Source organism: Pezoporus flaviventris, unplaced genomic scaffold (assembly GCF_033815535.1).
Source record: "Pezoporus flaviventris isolate CSIRO_AGI_PZ_B2104156 unplaced genomic scaffold, CSIRO_AGI_Pfla_v1 ptg000002l, whole genome shotgun sequence".
Taxonomy (NCBI): domain Eukaryota; kingdom Metazoa; phylum Chordata; class Aves; order Psittaciformes; family Psittacidae; genus Pezoporus; species Pezoporus flaviventris.
In genome coordinates, this window is record NW_026892550.1 from 44,170,404 (window position 1) to 44,195,186 (window position 24,783).

General features: G+C 49.7%; 1 protein-coding gene across 2 annotated transcripts; it reads right to left on the reverse strand.

Annotated features, from left to right (window-relative positions):
• Positions 1-24,463, reverse strand: PRAG1 (PEAK1 related, kinase-activating pseudokinase 1). 2 transcript variants are annotated; one of them, XM_061476695.1, is made up of 6 exons: positions 24,359-24,463; positions 21,575-21,969; positions 17,986-19,811; positions 8,844-9,001; positions 4,776-5,515; positions 1-1,333 (listed from the first exon to the last, which is right to left on the reverse strand). In XM_061476695.1, exons 2-6 carry the CDS (start codon positions 21,929-21,931, stop codon positions 296-298), a joined length of 4,119 nt encoding a protein of 1,372 aa, XP_061332679.1. In that variant the 5' UTR covers positions 21,932-21,969; positions 24,359-24,463; the 3' UTR covers positions 1-295. The 2 variants fall into 2 exon arrangements, with proteins under 2 accessions (XP_061332679.1, XP_061332669.1); XM_061476685.1 differs by having other exon boundaries at positions 17,980-19,811.
• Positions 24,464-24,783: the final 320 nt, after the last annotated feature.

Genomic DNA, 24,783 nt, shown 5'->3' on the forward strand with positions numbered 1-24,783 from the left:
TTCTTTAGGCACATGCACACACGCAGGCAGGAGTTTATTAGTCCACAGACTTAACATACAAAAAAAAAAAATCTAAAAATCCCCCAAAATAGGGGTAGGTTCCCAGTTTTTCCTGCTCACAGATTAACGGTGCTGAGGGTCCTGAACAGGTCTCGTGCACTCCAGCTGGAGTGCAGGGCAGGAGCAGGATGTGCATTCGCAGCTCAGATTCAAACCTCTCACATACAAAGGGGCTCTGTACCTTTACGCACAAGGCAACCAGGAGCCCTCCGCTGCCTCTGAGCCACATCCAAGGTCAGAGCAGCTGCAGCAGCTTTAGTGTGTGTGAGAGGGAGGCGGGCTCAGCAGATGCTAAGTACTGGCAGCACAGCCAGTCCTCCAGTTCAATGCTCCGCTCCGTGTCCACAGCCCTCTCTGCAAACTTCATCATGAGCAGGGCACGCTTCATGTCCACCCAGTTCTGAAGCACGCGGCAGAGGGCTTCCTCGTGGCTGAGGGGCTGCTCGGTGAGGTCTTTCCGCGGCCCCCAAAGCAGACACTGCAGCATCCGCTTCGCCTCAGTGATCCGCACACGCTTGATGGGATCTGCTTCCAGTAAAAGGTGTGCCAGCTGCTGAAGCCCCCGGGAATAGATGGATAGGCTGGGCAGAGCAGGAAGGTCCTCAGGGCTGTACTCCTGCTCCCTGAGGTGCACCTTCTCCTCAAAGGGGTTGGGCTGGTGCAGCAGCTCATAGATGAGAATACCAGTCTGAAATTCATCGAACTTCTTGTACTGAGAAGCGGACACGATCTCCGGGGCCAGCCGGGCCTGACTCTTCTTCAGTTTGGAGTCTCCAGTTCCTGGCTTCTGTTTGGCTTTCAAAAAATTGCTGATGATGAGGCGGGGTAAGTGTTTGTCATCTTTGGCTTTCACGCAGCTCATGGGGGGCTTGCAGGGGACAAGCAGGAGGTTCTCCAGGCACAGGTCACGATGGATGATGCCGTGCTCTTTGAGATGCTCCAGGCCGTTGCAGAGCTGGAGGAGCAAGAAGCAAACACGACGTTCGTACAGCTCTGGCTTGGCTTGGTGCAACGTCACCGAGTCCCTCACGAAGTCGGCAGTGGTCTGGCTCGGCACCTCTCGGGTAATGACCACCACGCAGTCGTGCTCGCTGGCAGTGCGGGAGGGATGGAGGCTATCCCCAGGCATGCCTTTCCCTGCATCTGAGGCCAGCAGCATGCTGGAGGGGACAGAGGCCACAAAATGCCCACAGTCCTGCTGAATGTTGAAGTGGACTGGCACTGCAGGGCTGCAGTATGAAGCAGCCACCTTGGACTCCTGGGTTTTACAAATCTGTGAGGAGAGACCAAAAGATGAGCCTCATCAGTCAGTGTCAGAGACAGGGCAGAGAACAGAAGCTGAGAGATAGGTTCCAAAGCTGAGATTTCCTAAGGAAGACATCACTAACTAGAAGTGGGGTTCACATTGGGCCCTTTCATACTTAAAAGTATTCCATGGCTTGAGGATCTTTCTTGTTCTGCAACACCCCAACCGTAGCAACCAGATGTCTGGGTTGCATCTCTGGGCATGCTTCCTTTGCCAGTCAGTACATGGTGTTTGCAGGAAAGGAGGAAGGTAGTCCTCCCATGAGTAACTCCTGGAGATTTTGTTCACTGCTGACAGCAGCAACATAGCTTTGACATCATCCAGATTCCCGCCTGCAACCCAAATGGCGTTCTGCAGAGGGTAAAGCAAAGCCTGTGGCAGAAGATGTGCAGCCTCCTCCTCCTGCCTCAGGAGATCACGGTTAGCATTTACCTGGATGAGGCCCCATGCAATGTGATGTGGCTGCAAGGGTGGCCCTGTTTGAAGTGAGGGAGCAAGGGGTGGACAGAGAACTCCAGCACTTTCTTCCCACCTAACCCTTCTCTGGTCCTGGAGCCACTTTCATATCTTTCTCAACCATCTGCTTCCTTGTATCAGCAACTACTCCCAAACCCTGGATCAATGGCTAAGGGAAACCAGCAACAAGCTGTAGTTATCAGCAGAGGGAAAAAACACCAGAGAGAAAGTGGAAGCTAACAACAGGCTTGGAAATAAGTGAGAGTGCAGCAAACTCAAGGAAAATAAAAGCATTTTATAATCTAGACTCTCCTAAACCCACATGACTTTTATCTTCATTTTGTTCCGGATTTTAGCTTTATGACTGCATTAAAGACTAAACAAACTCAAACCCAGGTTTATTATAGGAGGATCCATTAGCTTATGGGGCCTTCTGGCATTTCTATTATACATGGGGTTCTTCCCCCCCACCCCTTTTATTTAGCGATGTATTTATATCTCACCCACAGGAATCAGCAACAGGCTGAAACTCAGCATAAAAGGTTTCAAACCCTGGAGCGTGCCACTGCCAGTCACAGCATGTGTGCAAAATCAGGCAAGAAATCAATTTTGCCTCCGAGTTAAAATAAATGCAAGAATAGAGAGGAGCGGGAGAAGCGGGCTGCTTTTGTATTCCTCTAGCAAGGGTTTCAATCCAGGCATTTGCAGGTAATTCGCTCAGCTGAGACCATACTGCGGAGATGGGGCATTTCAAATCCTTATTGTCCTCGCTTTTCTAAACAAAAATACCCTGCCATGGCTGCATGCCTATTTTGTGGAAAGACAAACTCTGGAGAGCTAGGCAGACTGCAGATTAGGACAGTGAGGTGCAGGAAGGTGCAGAAGGTCCCCAAAGGAGGAGGCCTTCCAGCCCTCTGTGGAACAAGCCTGCTTGCTCCTCCCCACATAGGGAAGATGTGTAAGCCTTAGGAGAAGGGGAGGAACTCCTGTAAGTCTCTAGAGGAATAACTGCAACCAAAGAAAGACAGGGCGATCTTCACCAGCCAGCCATTCTTCGTGACTTTTGCTGTACCAGAGGCATATCCCATGCAACAAGCTCCAAGGAGGAGCCTGGGGCTGGCTTAGTCACACATCTCTTAAGGGGAGAAAGAAGCCAAGGCATGGAGTGTATCTTGGCTTAATTCCTCTAAAGCCAGTTCATGTAACTCTGTCTCCTTCTAACTGTTTTATACACAGCTGTGTCTGCCTGTGCATAGCCCAAACCCTGGCTCAGCAGGCTCCTTGGCTTGAGTCAAATCCTCTGCCCACTTTGAGGTCTTCAAGCCCAACTTCAACTACAGGCCTGTGATCAGTTTCATGTCAGAAAATTATACCAGAAGCCAGGAGGGGCAGTTAGGAATCGCCCAGCTGTAAAGGCTCACAATTTTCTCTACTTCAGCTACCAAAAGGAAGGTGGCACACAGGAACATTGCAGAGAGCGTACTCATGCACATGTGCAAACACAGACACAACTTCACTTAATGCCGGTGCGAAGCACGACCCCGTTGGAGTGGTTCTGGCCTTGTTAAGGCACTCTGCAGTGTACCAAGAACGCAGAGTAAGCCCACATCACAAGCAGGGACTCGAGTGCCGTCCCATAAAGTAAGAGGCTGAAATGTGCTTTTTCTGCCTTGGCAAGAATTCATGCACAGCCATAGAGCTTAGCCTCTGAACCCCACCTAACATGGCAGGCAAGAGCAAAGGGGGGTGTGTGTGCCACAGGGAACCGCAGATTGAAAAGGACCACACAACTCTTAGGTTCCAGGGGGAAAGCTACGATGGATTTAGGTGTAACACACAAAAGAAGCTGCAGCTTTCAGTGCTGGACTAGGGGTATTGGTGCAAGATCCCATCTAACTCCATTCTGGTTATTTACAGCCCCCCCCCCGTTGGGTTGACTGTACTTACTTTAGACTATGAACTGGTTTTAAAACATCCCCCTTGGGGTTCATAATAGTTGAAATGATTCAGCAGAGATTCTTTCTTTTTTCCCTTTGCTTAATGCATCTCTGACAGTGCTTTTTGGGGAATTACTTTAGGTTTTGAAAACAGCCTGAAGAGTAAGCAGCAATGAGATGTCCCTAGGGTTAAGTCAGAATAGAAATGAAAGGTTCTGTATTCAAACAGTAACATAGGTCAAGAGCCCAAAATCCATGGGATGTCCATGGAACAGGCTGGATAAGCTTACTTATCCAGGTTTCAAAGAGCTGAACTATTGTACCTCAAGTTTCCATTTCAAACGTGGATTTCACAGAGTTACAGAAAAGTATTTCAGACCTGACCTTACACAGCACGTCTAGGTCAGCCTCACATTGTTTAGTTGAGATCTGTAGTATCTTAATGCCTGTAGTTTCAAGATCATATAAGCACTCACATGGTTTCTGGGTCAAACCTTCCACTTAAAAGGCAGGCAGAGACAAAAATGCTGTCTTTTGAAAAGCCTTTCATCAGCTTGTGTCATCAGAGGCAAATGCCTCTGAGTTTACAAGGTAGTATTTGCACAAAGATATTTTTAGAGAGAAACTGGTTGGGTTTCAGACCCTACTACTCTGCAGCAATATGCATCTGAATGGCATTTGTTACAACTAAAACTACTCCAAATTAACCTTTGCAAGCAGCAAGGGGAAAACATCAGTTTTGGAAAGGGTTTTTGCTTGCCAAACTTCACCTGTGAGAAAGACAAGCAGAGAAAACAGGCCACTGTGTGCTGATGGTGCGTCTCAAAGATATACCACTGAATCTGCTTCCCACTCTTTCATTCGAATCCATATACCGGAAAGGGGGAAAAAGAAGCTCAAAGGTTCAGTCAAAGCTCAGAGGACCCCCAAGCAGCCTTGGATCCTGCATCTCTTTGCATCATCCTCACAAGTGGAAGATGAAGATATACCTGGATGCCTCCTGGGTTGGGGCTTACCTTCACAGCATAGGTGGTAGAAGGGTCCTTGGAGCAGGTGGCACAGTAATATATCGCATCCCCTGAGTCACAACAGGGCTTGTTGCATGCCAGCTTGAAGAGGGACCAGTTGTTCTCACTGAAGTGCAGCTCGTTCTTCTGCTCCCGCATGAAGCAGTCCTCACACTTGGCAACCAGGCGGCGCACGGACTCGGCGTACAGAGCCCCCAGCTTGGCATACACCCCCTCCTTGCTGTCAATATTGCTCAGGAGGTTGTGGAGCTGGAGGCTGGAGCCCGATGACACCTGGCTGGACACACTGAGCTGCGAGGAAGAAAGGGACTGGAGGTTTCTGCTGGGGACACAAGCCCCGGTGCTCTTACCAGAGGCTGAGCCCCAGTAGCTGTTTCCTTTGGAGCTTTTCTCCAGGGACTCAGAAGAGGAGAAGGCGCCGGGGCGGCCCCCCAGGCTGGCTGGGTGGATGAAGGGAGGCTCCTCTCGGAGGCAGACATTGGTCTCGGAGTGGCTGACATTCAGCCTGGGGCTGGGAGCATCAGCTGCTCTGCCTGAAGATGCCTGTCCTCCAAAAAAGCCATCTGGAGAGGACACTGTTCTGCTCACGGTCTTCTTCTGGGGCAGAGGGGGTGGGCAGCTGGGGGCAGAGGAGGGACCATCCTCAGCAGAGACAGGAAGGAAAGGGACAGGGGGAAACACTTGGTTCTCAGGTGGAGGAGGTGAGTGGTTCAGCTCAGAAGAGTGCCCTAGGAGACAGCGACACACAAGAAGATGCCATGAGTGTCCCTTGTGGGCTGGAAGCACAATTCCTCCTCCATGTCCCACCCACCCCCACAGGCTGCTTCTCCCAGGGTCCTGGCTGGGAATAAGGCAGCAAGCCATGTTACATCTAACCCCAGTGCACAGTCCTCACCTATTCATGACTGCAAAGCTTCACTGAAGGGGTTAGGGATTTAATCTGGTTTAATACAGCAGGTTTGCAAAGCAGGATGCAAGTGTCCATCTCTCTCTCCCCCTCCCCGCCCCCCCCCCCCCCCCCCTTCCCCTATGAGCTGCGCACACAGTAGTAAAATGCTAGTAGAGGGTAAATATTTAAGCTGTGATGTCATCCACAGGGAGGTAAGAACGAAGCATTCCGGATACAAGGACAATCTCTAAACAGCCTGAATGTTTCACCTGGGAGCTGCCACCCAGTGCTTCAGTGCCATAGCACGATAAGGAGATAGTGACTCACACTACACAGCTCCAGCCCTCCAGCTGTACCAGAGCAGCCCAAGGAGTATATTGAACCTGTCCCTGCCTTACACTGGGTAAGAGCCACTGAGCAAGGCTTGGGATTTTGGCAATGTCCATCCTCCTAGAAAAATCTGGCCTCCCGCTCACTGCCTGTGCCCAAGCTTATTGCCAGACCTCTGTGCTCAGAGGGCAGCCTGGCCCCACTACACACCACTAAACCCCAAGCAGCTTCACATGCCATCTGCACATAGATTGGGCTGGGATAGCTGGCTCATTTCAGCTAGCTATCCCAGCTGTTTTCCTACCCTGGACAGACTGGAGACAGGTAATACAGTTACATGTCACAGAAGAAAGGGAAAGAAAAGGAAAAAATGGATGATTTGACATTTAAATAAATAGCAATAATTTCAGGTCATGGAGACAGAATGAATAACAAGTGGAGGGGTCTGCAGGGGAAATTAAAAGAAGAGACATAATTATTTCAGGGAATTTTCTACGCCACTGGAATGACAGGCAGGACTCTTGATAAACTTGAGCTCTGCTAACATATTGCATGCAAGTGTAGACCTTTGAAGATGTATGGTGGGATTCTGCTCCAAGGAAGCTCAGCAGATAGTGGAACCTATTGCTTTCTTTGAACCCAGCTTCCAAAGCTGCAGAGTGGCAGCAAGCCATCCTGCTGGTGAGGGTTCAGATGCCAGCAGGCACTTCCTTACTCACAGTAGCTTTCTGCTTGCTCCACAGGAATGTCCTGGGGCAGTTTCATGTCAGTCTGAAGCAGGCACTTGTCTCCATCACAACCCTAGTGACTCACCAGCTCTCATGCACAACCTCCTTCAAGTGCAGGGGCTCAGATCCCTGAGCTCCCAGCCTGTCTGTCCTGGCACATCACATGCATGCTCAAAGCCATACCAACTGTGCCAGAGCAGCAGACCCTGCTAGCTGCTCACCACCTGAGACCACAGATGCTGCCATGACCTGTCCTGGTCCTTCCTCACCAGAGTTGGTAGCATGACATCCGTTTTCATTTGTCCCCTCCACTGCTAAGACTGGCTGTATGCTCCTGCTGCAGTACACCCCATCCTAAGCAGCAGTGTTGAGACACACCTGAGGAATGAGCAGCACCAATTTCACCTTCTGCAGATGATGAGTTTCCCAAGCAAGGCAGTTTTGGCACCCCATTTCTGACAACATGCTCAGAAACAGCTCTGTGGGAAGTGCTGTGAATCAGCACACGTCCCTCTTGCTCTTGTTCCTGGGTGCTAAGCTATATGCCTCCTGTTGAGCGCCTGCTCCAGGTGTCTGCCTGCATTGTACACCCAGTCGCTCTCCAGTTTCAGCTGCTCTGTAGCTGCACAGTTAACTGTGGAGCTCACAGCTCAACAGAGATACATGCCCCAAGCTTTAGTGAAAGCCAGACATCTGCATCATACCCTGCCAGGTCCTTGAGAACGATCCCCTCCATTAAAACCCTGTCAAAAGCCACAGGCAGGGATCGTTCAGCCTGGCATCTCTTGCCACTTCCAGTCCCAGGGGCTTTGACAGAGGATAGAGCCAAGAGAAATTCTTCAGTGTGCAGCCCAAGAGCAACTCAACAAAGGCATCTCTGCCAGGACATGCAGCTGAATCAAGATTTACTTGACAGAGTCTTACGGAACAAACGTCAGCACTGGAAACTTTGGCAAGTGGTCCACATGCCTGGCCAGCAAATGCTAAACTGCTCTTACCTTTATTCACGTGGTGCTGGGCCCTGCCCCAAGCACAGGGTAACTAATAAAAACCTTTCACAACTTTCCTACCATTGCTCTGGACCTTCAGCATAGAGTCCTTCTGCCTGTCAAGGGCTTAAAAACTCCCCCCCCCGCCTTTATATTTTACCATCTGACAGCACAGGCAATTAATTGGAGCTCACCTCACTGACTGACTGCACAGCTTCTTGCTTGCATCAGCAAGAAAAACTGCGTTTGGGTTATTCACTTAAAAACTCAACTTTCCCAAGATGAGCTGAAACAGTTGCTCCTCTTAGTGGAGGCAGAGACATTTTCTTGTCCAGTATCACTTTGGACAGCAAATTGCTTCTGTGCCCAGCAAGTAAAGATCCAACACATGCGAGTTTTTCTTCCCCGGTACAATTTCCTGGCACAGTTTTACTCTCAGGCTCCAAGTTAGCGGTGGAAAAATGGAGTTTCCAGAGCCCTGGCTCTTAATTTTATTGCTGTGCATTGTTGCTCTTGGAAAGGCAGAACTTCCACTACACGAAGGTTGCTTTTGCAAAGGGAATATTTTCTGAGCTGCTGAACACGTTAGTGCATGTCTAAGTTACGCACTGATGAAAAAAGTGACTTCATAGTAAGTATATTTTAATCTCAGTTAAACGAGTGCAGGCAGATTTTTCCCCTTCAAGAAATAACTGGCAACACAATGAGAGGGAGAGATCACCTCTCACACAAGACTCCTCCTGGTACTCCTCAAATCTACAAAGGACATTCTACGGTAGGGCTACCTGTGACCTGTGCAATGTATGAAGCACGAGCAGGATAACGACAACTGCTTTCAAATAGAGGTTTTATCCAGAGAAGAGGAGAGCTACAGGATGAATAATTTGGCACTTGCTAAATGAAAGAGGGAAAAGCCCATGATGTTGGCCTGACTGTCACATTCATCTTAAATGCATTAAGAGGCAGAAGGGTAGAAGTGGAAAGGTGAAGGGTTGCTGAGTGAACTAGGTGACTGGATCCTCGCGATCTCTGCTTTGAGGATGCTGCCCCAGCAGTGGGCCTCGGAATGGAGGTAACTCCTTCCTCAGGTCCAATGCCACCTCTCCCAACGGTCACTTACTGCCATCACTGCCAGTCTGTGTGTCTGAATCGAGGCTGTCACTGGAGCCAGCTGTGAAGCTGACGTGGACGCTCCTGAATGGTGGGCTGAGGCTTTCAGCAGAGCTGTTGCTGACCCTCTCCAACTCAGCGTTATTTGAGTTCATTTTCAGAGCATGCCTAGAGAGAGTGAAAAAGAAGAGTCAGAAGACAGATGGCAAAAGATACCCTGCACGCACCTGTACATGAAGACTCAAGCTGAGAATAGCCTTGGTCTCTGCACATCCATGCACACACTGTGCAGCCTTGTACCACACCACAGCAGCTCATTCCTGTGCACTTTTCTTCTTTCTCTGGCACCCAGGGATCACATCTCCCTGACACTGAGCAGGTTATAGGCTTGCAGCCCCTATGCCACCCCCCACGACAAACCAGTACTTGAGCAGAGAGAGCATGCTGAGCCAACAGCATCCAGCCCCAGTGTGTGACTTCTTTACCTAGCACCTGTGGGGTCTTGGACCACATTCCATCTTGGCTACCATCACAGGGAAGTGGGGACCCACCAGTGTTTGCCTTCAGTAAAGTTCTCAAAGGAAGAAGTGACATCACATCTCCCTTCTCCTTCATCCCTTTACAGAAGGGCAGATTGATGCTGGGTGTCAGAACCCAGTTCCTCCATGGTGGAGACTTAAGTGGAAGAAAGGTCCATCCCCAGCAGCTGTTGTCTCCTCAGTGCATCACAGTAACAACTAATCCCCTGAAAAGGAGAAGTGCCTTTGGAGAAAACAAATGTCTGCCAAACTCACAACCTACCATGCAGCTTTTAATGCAAGAGCTACAGTTTTCCATGCCACTTCTATTTAAATAATAAATAAACAAACCATAAACTGGGCTCATAACCTGCCAGGTCACAGTTCAGGTGATCAGTTGTAGGCAAGCAGGACTTTTTACTAAGATAAAGAATTTCCCCTGCATTTTCTTCATTTTTCCCTCCTTGGAAAACAACAGAAACTGTTGAAACCAGGCAGCACATCAGAGCACCAAGACTCCTCCCAGCTTGGTACAGTTCAGACTCTATCATGCAGCAAATGAATGCTATCGGTCCACGTTTTTTCAGTAGAACTGCCAATCTGCTGATAGAATTCAACACGTTGTTGATTAAGAATGTAAAAAGGTTAGTGGCAGACTCGTAAGAAAAGAAAAAGGACTTCCATCAGCTGTCCTGCGGGAAGGTATCCAGCGTTTTCTAATCAGGAGGCTGAATGGCTGTTGAGAAAGACAAACAAAAGACGCGCAAGGCCATTTTCTTGTGGCACCCTGTTCACGTTCACGGGATCCCTCCTCTTCCACAACCCCCAAGCACGGCAGATGCCACGAGCGACTTCTATTTGAAGACTGAAAACCATTTCGTTCCCCATCCAGACAAAGCACTTACTCTCATGTCCACACCACCACATGGAGAGCAGAGTGCATGAGAAGCCCGGAAGAAACTTCTGCCAGACTTCCTCATTTGCCTGAGCAGCCTCAGCCTAAAAATATTCAGGCGGTGATGAAAGCAAAGCTGTAAAAACCACCTCAGGTAGAACTCGGCAGAGACACTGGTCTTGCACCAGTGATGAATCTACCACTCAAACCTCCTGGGGATGATTTACAGAACTTTGCAATGCGCCACACAAGTGACAGTTGGAAAATAGAGACAGAGGGAAAGTGAGACACACACGCTGAGGGGTTTAGCTCTGTTATGATTGGTGCTGTTGAAAGCAACCAACTGGTCTTCAATTTTATATATACATATAAATATCCACATATATATATATATATAAAGATAGATGTTTATCCCATAACTTTCTCAGACATTAAACTTTTAGTAATTTGGGGGTAAAAAGCACATGGGTGAACACCTGTGCGGATGCACTCTCTACCTGGCAAGAACCAAGAAAGCAATTGAACCCATAAGAAAAGAAGATTTTGCACCAGTGTTGGTCTCCATAAGAGGTTTTCTAACACACTCCGCTCCTTCCCCACCCCACCCCACCCCCCCCCCCCGAAAAGGTGGTGCATTTCTGTTTCCTTCCCATCACTTAAACACAAATGCACAGATCTGCCTTACCATTCCCGCACTCAGAGAGAGATGGGACTTTGCTCGGCGGGGTCCAAGGTCCACCGCACAGCCACACCTATTCCTCCAAGCAACCTGGGCGCAACGCAGTGCCTGCCAGAACCATGCTGGCTGCTGCCTCTGCTGAGCTCAGCGCCGCAGTGAAGTTGGATGCACAGAGAGCCCCGTTTCCTCTCCGCGCCGCCGTGACTTATGTAAACTGCAGTTCCTGAATAGGCACACCGAAATAGAAATTGTTTGCCACTTAAACGACATCCTGCTCTTGTTTCAGATGTTACAGTCGGCCTGCTAATGCCGCCTGGAAATAGCGCTGCTTTACATCTCCCTCTTTTCCTACGGGCTGCCTGAAGCCTGGGCTGCAGCCTCCACAGATTGAAATACCGGCCACTATACCAAAGAATTACTGAAAACACTCGATGGGGTCAAACTCTCCCAGTTCAGTAAAATTCCACCCCAAAGCAGAACAGCCCATCACTGTGACAGCCTGCGAGATCCTGATTTACAGCCAACCCAAACCTCCTCTGCTTTACCAGCGTTCCTTCCACCATGCGTGACTACAAGGGCAGAGGTGGCTATGATCCTCTCTTGCTCTTTTCACCAGAGAAGATTGGAAATAAAGAGCATCAACCCATCTTAAACCTGAACGAATCATTGGGATTGTCCCCACTGTAGCTTGCTAACATCCATGGGCTCCACTCCCCTTCAGAGAGATGTAGCAGTGCTTAATCTACCTCCATTTAAAAAAACCCAATCTCAGCACTTTAAATGTAAATGGCACCTTCAAAAGTGGCACCAGAGCCTCCTTCATGTGCCAGTGCATAAAAAACAGGTCACAAGAGTCAGCTCTCCCAACCTAGTTACCAAAAAAGACAGGATTTCCAGCTCTCAAAATTACTCTGATGGCTTTAAATACACTACAATTACTCAACATCCTCTATGCAATATGCTGGCAAATTCAGGCAACCCTTCCCGTTCACTATTCCCCAGTTTTCTCATCCTAAACAATTCCATCCAGCTGGCTTTCCACATGATTCCCACAGTGCTGCCTAAAAATTAAGAAAGGTGGAAAACAGTGGTCTTGAAAAAAAACAAAGAAAACAAAAAAAACAAAACATACCCCAACCAAACAAAAACCCACCCGTGTGGAGTTTTGTAACGTTGCAGAGGGACCCGGATCATTTGCCGTGCCCCACATTGCCTCTCTCGCCAGGGAGTGCTTTGCCTTTCCCACAATTCATGTTCAAGCAGTAGCCATGTGTTTAATCTCACATTTCCTAACAGATTGGGGTTCTACCTGATGCTGCTGTGGGACTCCAGCACTGCTGACTGCACACCTTGCACTTCTCAGAGAGAGAGAATGGATAGGGGCACCAAAGCACGACTCTCCTAACTGCAGCAGACACATGTGCCTTGGGGTACCACCCCAGGGATCCCTCAGACTCCAGGCATACCTTTGGCTTGAATTTCCTGCCTGAGATTTGACATGGAGATTTGGTTACCTTCCAAAAGGGCAAGGGACAGGGAGGTCTTGAGTGGAGAATGCTCCCCCTTGCTCCATTTCAGCAGCCATCACACACACACAGCCTGTTGGCAGCAGTGGAGGATGTCGGAAAGCATCTCTCCCTTGCTCACAGACCTGATCACAAGGAGCACCAGCTCTACAGCCCCATCACAGGGGTTTCTGTGCCTGCTGTGCCAGCAGGAAGGGTCACTCCTCCTCAGCACAGATGGGAGGACCTGAACAGATAACAGAGATGCTGAGCTTTTAAGTCATGCAACAGGGGAAGGAAGCAGAGGAGAGCAGGGAACCACCCACACATCACCACAAACCAAACCACGGTCCAGGAGAGGCCTGGTGACAATGTGAACAGGACACCCTTCCGCAAATAAATGCGGGCAGAAAAAAAAGCCAGACTGCATTACAGCATCGAATACAACACATGGCTGGACATAATTATTACACAAGAGGAAGCACCGTTGTACCATATGCTTGTCCAACATGAAATGTTAATAATTACATCTTTCTCCTCCCTCCGCTGCTGTTTCTTCCAGCATCTTCTCACAGATGCACAGGGCAGTTAAAAACCTGCATACAGCAGCTTACAACATTTGGGGCTTGGATTAGTACTTATCCTTATGCTACCCGCTGGCAAATGTTTAGAAACCAAAAATCGAGGTGAGGGAAAGGCAGGATTTTGAAACTCTCCTAGCTCTGTCCAGAGGACTGTGCGGCTCCTCCCTGTACCAAAAAGGTTTTATGTAGTGCAGGTTAAATTGAAACAAGGGTTTTCAGTCTGGAGGTGCAATGGAAAATTCAGATAAGGTGCAGAATTAAGACAGTAGATGGGTCAAAAATTAAATCTCTGCATGCTCCAATGTGGTGAAGAGGACAAACCATCTCATTTCCAGCTCTGCTTTTTTAAGTGGTAAGAATAGGAACCACACAGAAAAGCAAATGACATTCATGTAAAAGAAACAAACTCTCCCAAAAGATGGGCTGATAAATCACAACCTTTAAAAAGATATCCACTGGCAGAAGCAGCGTGAGAAATTCCCAATTAGTTTTGGGCAAAAAAAGCAACACGGGGAATCCTAAAGGTATATTCCCTCCCTGTCCTGGAGTGTGATTCTCTCTTCTTCTTGAGCCATATCCTCCCTTCTTTATTTTCTTTAATTGCTTATTTATGTATTTAAATAGACTCCACTCAATTTCTTATTTATTAATATTATTATTTACTATTTTTAAAGTAATAAATCTGGCTTGTCCTAGACAAGACAAGTCCCTGCTGTCATCTACTGTCATGGACAGGAGGGTCAGAGCTTGGGACACGGATGACTTCCGATTGCATCTGTAATTGCCACAGCAGCTCTATGTAGCCAGTCTGCTTTAGTTAGAGGTTAAATTCTGACACTGAGCTCCAAAAGAGAAATGGCTGCTTCAGGAATGGTAAGGAATAGGGAATATTCCATCTCAGGTGCTCTGTCACAAACCGATTCCTGGCAAATAACACACAGCACAGTCCCACCAGCCAGCACCACCTCCCCAGCAAGGAACAAACCTGCCTCTTTTCCTGGTGATCCAATTCCCAACTTGGTTGTTTTTTTGTAATGCTCTTGTTGTGATCCTTCTGGCAAAAAGCAGCAGTGGCAGCAGCAGCACCGTAACATGCAGTCTTGGCATAGCTCACGCTCATTTGTGTTTTCAGTGACGGCAGGTGTTGGGATGTGCTGTGCTGTACACCTTTGTTACCCCAAGCAAGCACATTCAGCATATTTCAGGAGCTATCTGTGGCGCTGCCTTTGGAAGCTGGCATTAATTATGATAAAAACAGCTCAAGAGCCAACAGTGTGAGATGCAAAACAGCATCGCTGTTTCCTTCCTTCGAGGCACATGAAATATTTTACCATCAAGGCTTTGCAGGCTAGAAGGAACTGTGAGGATCATTTAGCCTGACCCTCTGCATAAGAGAAACATAAATTTCGGCAGAGATTCATTCCTCATGCCAAGAAATTGAAGGCCACGCTAGAGCATTTCACAACGAAGAATCTTTATATCATCATTGCACATGCAAGTCCTGGGGATCCCAGTTCCCTTGGTGAGCCCTTTCCTTAGCCAACTATCTTCCCAGCTTTTGGAAGAAGACCAGCCACCATCTTCCCCTTCCAATCTCTTGTAATGAGGCTCACTTTCCATTCCATTTCAGACCACACAAATCTTAAATATCTATAATCTTTCAAACAAGCAGGAAAAAAGGATTGTATGAAGAAACAGCTGCAAGAGGTCCACAGTAGCTTTACATAGGATGAAACAGGCACAAATTCATTACTTTCATTTTTTGTGCCAATTTTCAAAATCCCTAGAATCATTCCTTCTGCCATCCTAAGAGAAGCTTACTTCAAAATCAGGGTTTCCTCAGTGCCTGGCAGGAATTTACCCTCTTAAAACTTTTTTCCTTTTAATTGTGAACAAAACAAAAGGTGAACAAAACAAAATATACAGACTTGCTTTTTCCTTCTCTGCTTTGAAACTAGCTTGAACACACATGCACCTTTTCTTTAAAATAAGCAATTAAGTTTAATTAGGAAAGTCAATCAGGCAGGCTTCATTTTCCAGCATGCAATCAAATACTTTGCTGCACCTTGAGATCTAGAAGAAAAAGGATGGTTACATGACTTCCCTGCGTCCCAAGTCCCAAGCCCCAGGACTGTGTCACAACCAGGTCTACACTGGCTTCATCTCCATCCACACCTAAAAGGAGCCTTTCAAGCTGTGCTGAGGTGCTCTGTCTGTGTCAAAGACTGCATAAGCATAACAGTAGTATTGGTAATTCTTCCATTACAGGCAAGGACATACCCTCAGACTGCCCCAGCCTAGGAGAGTATGGATATGTCTCAGAGTTATCGACCTCCTCCCTTCTTAAGGCATTTAGCTGCAGCCCAAGAGGACCAGAGGAGATGTTCTCCCAGCACCACATCAGAGCCATGTCATGACCCAAAGCTACAAGGAATGGCTGTCCAGGGTAACACAATCCTGCTATGGTGATTTTAAGCAGTTGTGCATGTAGCCATCCCTCCCACCATCACACGCAGGTAACAACACCCTGGTTCCTGCATCGACATGCTCAAAGAAGCCACACTTGAGATGAAAACAAGAGCACCCTCAAAGCAAACAAACAAAGCAACCAGCTGGCTTTTCACAGCTTGTGAAACCTGCCATCCGATGAAACTGCTGCTCAGGCTGGCGGTGCAGGGGTTTGGTAGCCGGAGGGAGGGCTATGCTCTTTAAGTAAGGTGCCCCACGGCTCAGCTGCAGCTATTAAGGTGTTTAGGAGGCAAATACATGCAGCACAACACATGGCCTGCAGCCACAAGGGGTAACAATGCCATCACCTACCTGAACCACCTGGCAGGGTTTATGCCAGGGATCCTGATCCTGACCATCGATACCACTTGTTCCCTGACCTTAGCTTCCCTGCCCATTTTCACACAGGCTTTCTAGCAGACAGATGCTTTCAGCATGACTCAGAAGCAGCATTACAGTTGGCACAGCCTGATCACACCAGGAGCATGAAACAGCCCCTCCAAAGAGAAGAAAATGCTCCACACCCCTCAGGACAGACTGTCATAACTCCTTATGGAAGACAACAGCAGGGCATGCCCCTGCTTTGGAGCACAGCTGGTCCAAGTCACCCAGCCAAGGGGACACCCTGACGTATCAAGGAGCCCCTTGCCTCCATTCCCAGCCCTCATGAAAGCAGAAAGGAAACTCCAAGCTCTGCCAGGGAAGCATCTTTTCCCCCAGTCCAGAGAGGGCTTTCTTTCCTCTGTGAGTGGAAGGAGGTCTCAGCACTGCAAGTGGAAGATGCTGCTGGGAAATATATTGCTGAGTTTGAGTGCCACCACCTTTCTGGCCTACCCAATGACCTCTGCTCTGCAGAAGAAAGAATGAAGTTCTAGAGGACTTTCTCCAGGCAACTAGGCATTTCCTAAATGACTGCTCCTCAACAGCATCATCTCATCTCTGCTAGGTCACTGCAACACCTCATGTGACAAATACTACCCGAAGCCACAGGCTGATAAGGGACAAGTGGCAGCAGCCATGGAAGAAAGTTCACAGGATCGAAACGAAGCACGTCTTACTGCTGTCTTTGCTTTTAAAGGCAACAAAGCTCATCTGTGTACTCAGTTGCTTGTGGACTTTTTCTTTCCTCTGACTCTAGCAGACATGCAGCATCACAGCAGGAAGCCCAGCATCAAGGAGAACTAAAACCTCTCATTCATCTTTTCCCTTTCCTTGAGGAACCTAATTTGTTCACCACTTGGTCAACTGAAAACACTAGTTCCCTGGGCTAGCTAACCTTTAAAACACTGACAATTCAGTATGAGAACAAACATAGGATGGGCCAACTCAACCACAGTCTGAACCTGGAGGTCATGGAGGCCTACGCATAAGCTTGACCATGGACTCCAAGAGCAAGTGTTGAGTGCACTCGTGACTCATTGACATGGGTGCTCTCCTCCGAGCATCCATCCCTTCTTCTGTGAACTTCTACATCAAGGAGCTGAAGTCACATCTGTTGTGCAAGGCACAGTCAGACGATGAAACTGGAAACACACAATAAAGCAAATACAGGACACCACAGAATGTGAGACGTGTCCCTCCCCAGCATGCACAGACAACCTAGTCCATTAGTTACATGGAAAGGAAATAAATTTTTCTTTGCCGATTTTCTTTTCCTTTTTTCCCCCCTTTTTTTTGGTGACACACACAGCTGCAGACACTGAATGAACACAAAGTATCGGAAGCCTGGGTTTTCAGTTGCTTCACAGAGCTACTTCCTTCCCAGATGGACAGCTCTCCCTCATTCACGTTTGTTTTCTAGGGCCCGCGGTGGCCCTGCGTGCAAACCTCACTTCAGGAGAGCTGGGAGGGGAAGGCTGCCTGAAGCCAAGCAGCTCCCACACACTGTGAGTGCATGTGGGGCAAGCTCCAGTTACCTGCTTGCAGGCAAGGAGCCCTCCCTGGGAAACTGCATCTTCAAGAGTTAACCTGGAAAGCCAGAAGACATTAGAGCCAAACTGAAAATTAAGATTTCAGAGCTATTAGCACCAAGAGAAGTTGCCCTGTTCTACCTACAGTAGCTGCTCACAACCCCAGATTTTCTACCCTATTCGATGAGAAGGAATTGTGCCGAGACAGAATGAAGCTGACCTCAGAAACACCAGCCATCCTGAGTGCAGACCTTGTTCTCATTTGAATATTGGGACCTAAGGCTGCACGTTGCAGCCCTGAAGGGCTTTTGCAAATGCATACAGCATTCAAACTGGGACTTGCAAAGATCTGACAGCTTTTTGGAGTAAAATGGTAAACAGTTTTCCAGCCGCGCAGTCACCTCCCACCCTCCTGAAAGCCCACCTTTGAACAGAAAAGGAAGACAAAAAAGAATGGGAAGCATCTCCTGGAAAATGAATCCTTGCAGCAAACATCCCTATTGCAAGTGGTTAATAGATCAGCACGCACACACTCACAGAGCTGTACCTGGACTGCTTTTTCGGCGGCGGTGGTGGTGGTGGTGGTGCAAACTCCACTCCATTGCTCTTGTCCTTAGGGAAATCAAAGGAGAAAGATGATGATTTGCTGATCCTAGCCTGATGCTCCAGCATCGGGCCATCATCCACAAGGTCAGCTCCAGCTCTTCCATTCTCAGCTCCCACTGTCCATGGGTGGGTTGAGAGCTCCTGCTCTTCCTCCTCTTGCTCCTCCTCCTCCTCCTCTATCCGGCACTGCTTGGTCCATGTTGGGGTGAAGTATTTCTGCCTCCTGTCATAGGATGAGCCTGCCAGGGCTCTGCTGGACTCCTCCACAGAGACCCCATTGACATGTGTGCACAGAGAAGGGGATGCCCCAAAGGTGCCTGTATCCGTATAGCTCCTTGGCAGCAGCTGAACACCAGCTCCCTCATGGCTATTGTCATCACCAAGCCTTACCGGGGGCACACGGTTCCCATCGCTGCCCAGCTGGCCATTTCGGGACATCTTTGGGGGAATGGCTGGGCTCTCAGCAACTGAAACCTTGGCAGGAGCTGCCAGATGAAATCTGGTGCTGTTTTCACTTCCAGATGCTTGAAAAATCTCTCCGTGCTCAATGGCAGGCGATGAAGTCCCAAAATCAGGGTGGGAAGTGGGGCTGATACATGGCCACTGAACTCCCACTGCTGAGTCAGGGCTGCTGAGGAATATTGTCTTGTGATCATCCTCAGTGTGCGCTGTCATTACAGTTATCTTGGCTGCCACCTGGCCAGTGGAGTCCTGGTATTCCTTCTCACCACCTAAAGCCCAGCTGCCATCCCTCCACATCCCATCAGCTTGCTCCTTGCCAGTGCTGCGGGCCAGCTTCTCTGCTTTTGCCTGTCCTCCACTAGCGTTCAGCAGCACCTTCTTCCTCTTGGTGCTCTCGGCATAGATGGGATCACTGCGGGCTGGCTCAGCAAGGCAAGGACGCTGCGGCTCAACCAGAGCCTGCTGAGGGGCGCTTGAACCCTCAGGCCAGGGGCCTTTGGTGACAGAGGCCTCTCCAGGGAGAGGCGAGTCCTCATCCTCTGGGGACAAAGCAAAGGCAGCTGTGTTGCTGCTCCCTGTGCTCTCAGGGAGGGCAGCAGGCTCAGCATGGAAAGCCAGCTTTTTCCTCTCTGAACACAGGGCATAGGGGAGATGATCACCCTGGTTTTTCGTGATGCAGAAGGCCACATTCACAGCTCTGCACTCCTCGTCACTGAACTTGACCGCCCGGCCACTTGGCCTGGGAATCTCGGGAGCATCCCGCTGTCTCCATCTGCATGGAGCAGAGCCATCCTTCTCACACCGGGTGCCCTTCACCTCCGAGCAGCGTGGCTCCCGTGAGACAGGGTGCTCTCCGTGGCACTCCGTGATTGAACAGTACTCGCCCCCCTCACTCTCAAAGCTGGAGGAGAGGTGACCACAGTCACCCTCCAAGGGGAGCGCTGCTCCTTCTGTGGCTTGGGAAGAAGGGTTTCTGTTGGGGTTTGTGCTGCTTCTGTCCCTCAAGGCAGACAGACTAGGGCAGGGGGCATGATGCGGCAGGGCAAACTTGTCTTTGGCTCTGTCTTCCTGCTTGCCCACTTCACCCACAAGCACCAGGCTGTGGATGGAGACATTTCTCTCCACGTGACTCTCCAAGCTGCGCAAGCCCACCATGGAGTAGCTAGGAGGACAGCAAGACAAGCAGTCGCTGGGCGGGTTGTGAAGGAAGGGCTTTCTCACACCTCCATTGCCAAAACTGTCAAGGCAGACCCGCTGTGCATCTCCTGATTTCAGAAGGAGCTGTTTGCCAGAAACCATGCCCCAGCTGACCTGCATGGGCCAAAGAGACAAGTGCACTGTCAGGATGTGCATAGGCAAAATGGAAGAGAAATTAATATAAAAATAATAATAATAATAAACAGCGCAGCTCTGCAAAAAAGTTCTCTGGCATTCATCATCTGTTTTGCTCTGTGCTCACCAATAACTACTGCCAACCTTTTCTACTTAACCTACACTTGTCCTATTTCCTGGACCATTTGCAGTCGTTGCATTACCATCAATGGCAGTGCACTGAAATAAGGCACTCTCCTTTCTCTTTCTATGGGTTCTGTGCCAGAAACATGTCCAACCTGTCATCCTCCCTGTGAATCACTGTGCAATTAGGGGAAAAAAAAAAAAAAAAATCAGAGGGAAGGAATATTTGCACCTCTCTCTGCTTATTTTCATTTCATTTCACACTGCTGTTCTGGAGTTCCACTCCAGAGCACAGACACAGACTATCACAGGTTATCCTGGGATAGCAACTTGGCTACGCTCAGCACCAAGGACTGTGAAGCAGGTGGGGAAATATATCCAAAATCTCTTCATTTCATAGAATTATAGAATCAGTTGGGTTGGAAGGGACCTTAAAGATCATCAAGTTCCAACTCCCTTGATACGGGCAGGGACACACTTCACCAGACGAAGCTGCTCCAAGCCCCATCCAACCTTGCCTTGAAAACTGCAAGGGATGGGGCATCCACAACTTCTCTGGGCAACCTGTGCCAGTGCCTCAGCACCCTCATAAGTAAAGAACCTCTTCATTATATCTAATCTAAATCTACCCTCTTTGAGCTTGAAGCCATTACCCCTTGAACTATCACTACATTCCCTTTGTACAAAGTCCTTCTCCAGATTTCTTGTAGTCTCCCTTGAGGTACTGGAATTAATTATTATGCATTAATTATCGAAATTAAGGTACTGAAAGGCCACCAGAAAACAAGTTTGAGGGAGATCTATCCTGCTTGCCAAGGGAGGAGTTGGGCAAGGCAGAGTGCCTGATTTGTGCCTGCAAAATAACCCCCCATACCAGGGTGGCAGAGCCCTCTCCCATAGCACGACACTCAGCCTGGTGACAACTCTGCACACACAGATCGAACCCCACCAGTGATGGCAGCCTGTGCTCATGTGCCCTGTACCCCCAGAAAGAAAGCAAGGTTGACCAGTGGGAGGCTAAGAAGAGAGCTGTGAGTTCTGATACTCCTCTGGGGCAAAGGTGGGAGACAGAGTACACCTACATGACGGGCAGGGTGACGCAGCCCCTGTTTCACCGGGCAGTGCTGTTATCAAGTGGTCAGGGATATGAACCACCCATCTGGATTGCAACTCAAAGCACTGGGGTTGGCAGCAGTGCTATACCCAGAGGGCACTACTGCTCTGGCAGAGCTTGGGACCCCAAAGAGCTGGGCTAGGAAGGTAGGGCACTTTCTTCCTCACCCGTGAGGACCATAGATCTAGTTAGCACTGTCTGCAATCAGACAGGGCTTCTTTCCAGTACATCTCCCCAGGAAAATAACTTTAACCTACATCCTCATTTACAATCCGGAAGTACCTAAAAAACAACACATATTTAAGCTCCTTTGCACATGCTTCGTGAGTAACAGCTCATTCAGCTTCAGCCAAAGGTACTTTGACAAGCCAATATATGTCTTTAAAGACCTGAGTCAAGACCAGAATTAAAAACAAAGGGAAGGAAATGGTTTAAACAGATATTCCTAGCACTCCTGAGGGGAGGTAAGTACAGGGAAGTCATGTTTGACTGGATTAATCATTACCTGTGACAGATCTGCATTCATATTCACATCCACCCACGAGTCAGAAACATCCGAGTTTATCATAGTTGGCTTCACGGCAATCGTTGGCTTTGAGAAAGGAGAAGTGTTTACACCTTCGTCTTCCAATGTGGGGCTCTCAGGCTTGGTCCTAACTCCATTCAGGAGCACGGCACAAGCTCCCACATCTGGGGGTGTTTGCGGCCAATGGGAACTCTTTGGGTTGAAGCAGTTTTTGCAGGAGCCGGGCTTCCAAACGTGTTCCACAAAGTCACTGCACGCAGACATCTTCAAATCCTCGTGGGTCAGACCGAGAGCCCTCTGCGTCTTCTGCACTGTCCTCCGCCGCTCATTTTGCATTTGCTTCCCAGAGCCACTCTTAAGGATCACTTAGTTACCTGAAAAAGTACAACACTGTCTGATTAGTTTGGTTATGCCCCCAAATGGGAAGATTTTGAGTAAGACAGGTGATAATTACACTTACTCTGCCTTACACAAAGGCTTATTGTTTACAAGGCTTTTCTCACAACTTAGCTAAAGCCCACACAATCACTTAAAAAGCCTCAACTTCTAAGCAGAGCTCTGTAATAGAGAAGACATCAAGCAAGCAGCATTCCTATGTGATTTAATTCCCTGTTTAATGAGCATGCATAACCAGCCTCGTGCAAGGTTTAGATCAAGGGTAAAGGAAAGAGGTCTTGGAAATAGCTGTTCACAGCCCCACGAAGCAAAGCCAGGCAGGAAAAATTCCTGTCTCCAAAGTGACATCCTCCCTCTGGAAAATAAAAAAGATTGGAGATACAAGGACCAGAATCAGCGACTGTGTAACCAAGGGGACAGGCAACAACCTTCCTTCACCCAGAAGCACCACTGTGATTACTGCTGTGAGACACAAAGGCTTCTCTCCCACCCAGTGCAACGGAGAAAGGCAATCAGCAAGGCTGGGGCTGGCACTGATTTGAGCAAGTGCCTGGCAGAAAGCTCTTATCTGGTTTGCCAGGAGCCACAAATAACAGTGTCAGCTCGCTGAAACGATTCATTGTCTGCAAGAGGAGAAACGTTTTGCTCTTGGATTACTTACAGACGAGGATCCCTTCCCATCTTCCTTCCCCAGGAGGAAATGCCCCAGGAACAAGACATTCCTGCATTCCTGTGCACCCCCTCCCCACATGGCCAGGTCTGATTGCACTTGCCAGTAGCTACCTGGAGCTAATAACTTTGGAGATACTTCAGACGAGGACTCCCACAAAGCTCCATGGATTAGGGAACATAGGAAAATGCAACTAGATGAGGGAAATTGCAGCAGCTGCTATAGGTGTCAGGGCACACAATTTCCCTACCTGGCTCCAGAGCTCTTCTCCCCCTAACCAACTTCAGGTCATCATCTCCCAGCCAGCTGACCCCCATGCAAACTGAGAGTCCTTCCTCGAGGGTCTCCAAGCAAACAGGCACTTTTACACCCCAGTCCTGATGACACAAGAGTAAAATTTACCAGCCTGCTCCTTCAGCACTTCCTCCCTGCAGGTATACCACCTGCAACACCACCGTAGCCACAGACACCTTTGCACCTCTAAACCAACCTACACTTAAATGAAGCCTCTTGCCTCTGGGCTCGGAGATGCCCTGGCCAGCCTCTCCAACAGTCACCTTATCGCATGGCGAAAAAAAAGGATACTTGTAAGAGTATTCTGTCTTGGTGGGAGAGCCACTGCCCCACAAGCATCATCTGAATTCAGATGCCACCTTTGGGAAGAGAGGCTTTGATCCGCTACCACATTACTGCCTGCAGAGTAGTTCTGTCTGGCAGGCTGATAAATTAGAATCCGTTTCATGAAAGAGCAGAAGAAAGAGGGATATGAATGGGATTCACAAATCAGACTGGCACATGCCTCTTTCTTTTTAGGGAAGAGGCTGTTTCAGACAGGTTTTACCATGGACTTCAGAGTCCAAATGAACCAAAGGGCAGCAAATCAGTCTTGGTCATACCCCAGCACCTTCAACGACATTATTTACAGATAAAGCACCTTTAAAAAAAAATATTCTTTGTTTCCTCTCAGATCTATCAGGGAGTGTCCGGCATCCCCCAAAGCTGAACAAGTGTCCTGAGCCAGCCCCCCCAAAAAAGAAAAATCAAAGGGAGGAAAGCAGGGACCCGAGCCATAAAAAAAAGAACTCTTCACTTCTGGTTTAATAATCGGCGCTGCCAACTGCCTTTTAAAGACCGGGAGTTCCCTTTCTGCAGCTAAGCCAGCCGTTGTCTCTCGCTGCCCAGACGCCGGGGCAGGCGGCGCGGTGTCCTCACACCGGAGGGGCAGCCAGCACGCCGCCGCCCGGGAACACCGGCTCGGCCCCCCCGGCAGGCGCCGAAAGCCAGGAGCTGGGTCTGAGACACCCCCGTGCTCCGGGACACCGGCGAGGGGCTCATACAAAGGCTACCTGCTACCTAAGGTAGAGATGCTGGCTGCAGCACAAGGATGCTCCGGCGAGAAAAAAAACAAACCCCCACGCCAAACGCCCAGCTCAAGCAGCTCTGGCTGCCGGACGGCCCCGGGCGTCCACTAGGACTGGGAAAAGTTTACCGGGCAGGGCCCAGCGGGACTCCCGGGGCGGGCGGCTGTGCCGGTCGCGACCGGTGCGCGCCTCAGCTCGGCTTCACCCTCCCTCGCCGCCCTCCGCCCGCATACTCCGCCAAGCGGCAGCGGCGGAGTCCCTCCCAGCCCGGCTTTGTCCCGGGAGGCGGTGGCCCGGTACCCACCCCGGCGCGGCGCTGCCTTGCTCACCTTTCACCAGCCTCCCGTGGCGGCGGAGGAGCTCGCCCCGGCTCCGCTCCTCGCTACGCCCGGCCACGGCCGCCACCGGGCGAGTGGCAAGCGGGGCCCCGCGTGGGTCGGGGGCAACGGCCGCTCCTCCCCGTCCCGCCGCCGTCCCGCCCCCTCGGGGCACGGAGTGGGCCCGGCCCGGGCGGGCGGCACCGCTCTCAGCACACTCGTGTCCCCCAGGCACAAAGCGAGCCCTCCCCTCCCCTCCCCTCCCCGCCCCGCCCCTCCGGAAGGAGCACCAGCGGACAGCTCTCACCCGGGGCATCCCCCGAGGGTACCAACCCCATCGGAGGGTGCGGGCACCCAGCTACCCCAGCAGCCCCGCACGGACCCTATGGGGTCCCACGCCCCTTGCAGGGGCACAGCCAACGGGCGCACATGCTCCCTCCCCAA

Bases quoted from the DNA above. Each gene is read 5' to 3' on its own strand.
- PRAG1 (XM_061476685.1), bottom strand. From the start codon at position 21,931: ATGCAAAATGAGCGGCGGAGGACAGTGCAGAAGACGCAGAGGGCTCTC. The intron at 19,812-21,574 runs GTAATGATTAAT...TGGCCCATGCAG, and splicing joins TGAATGCAGATCTGTCACAG to GTCAGCTGGGGCATGGTTTC. The intron at 5,516-8,843 runs GTAAGTGACCGT...GCTGTCTCCTAG, and splicing joins ACAGACTGGCAGTGATGGCA to GGCACTCTTCTGAGCTGAAC.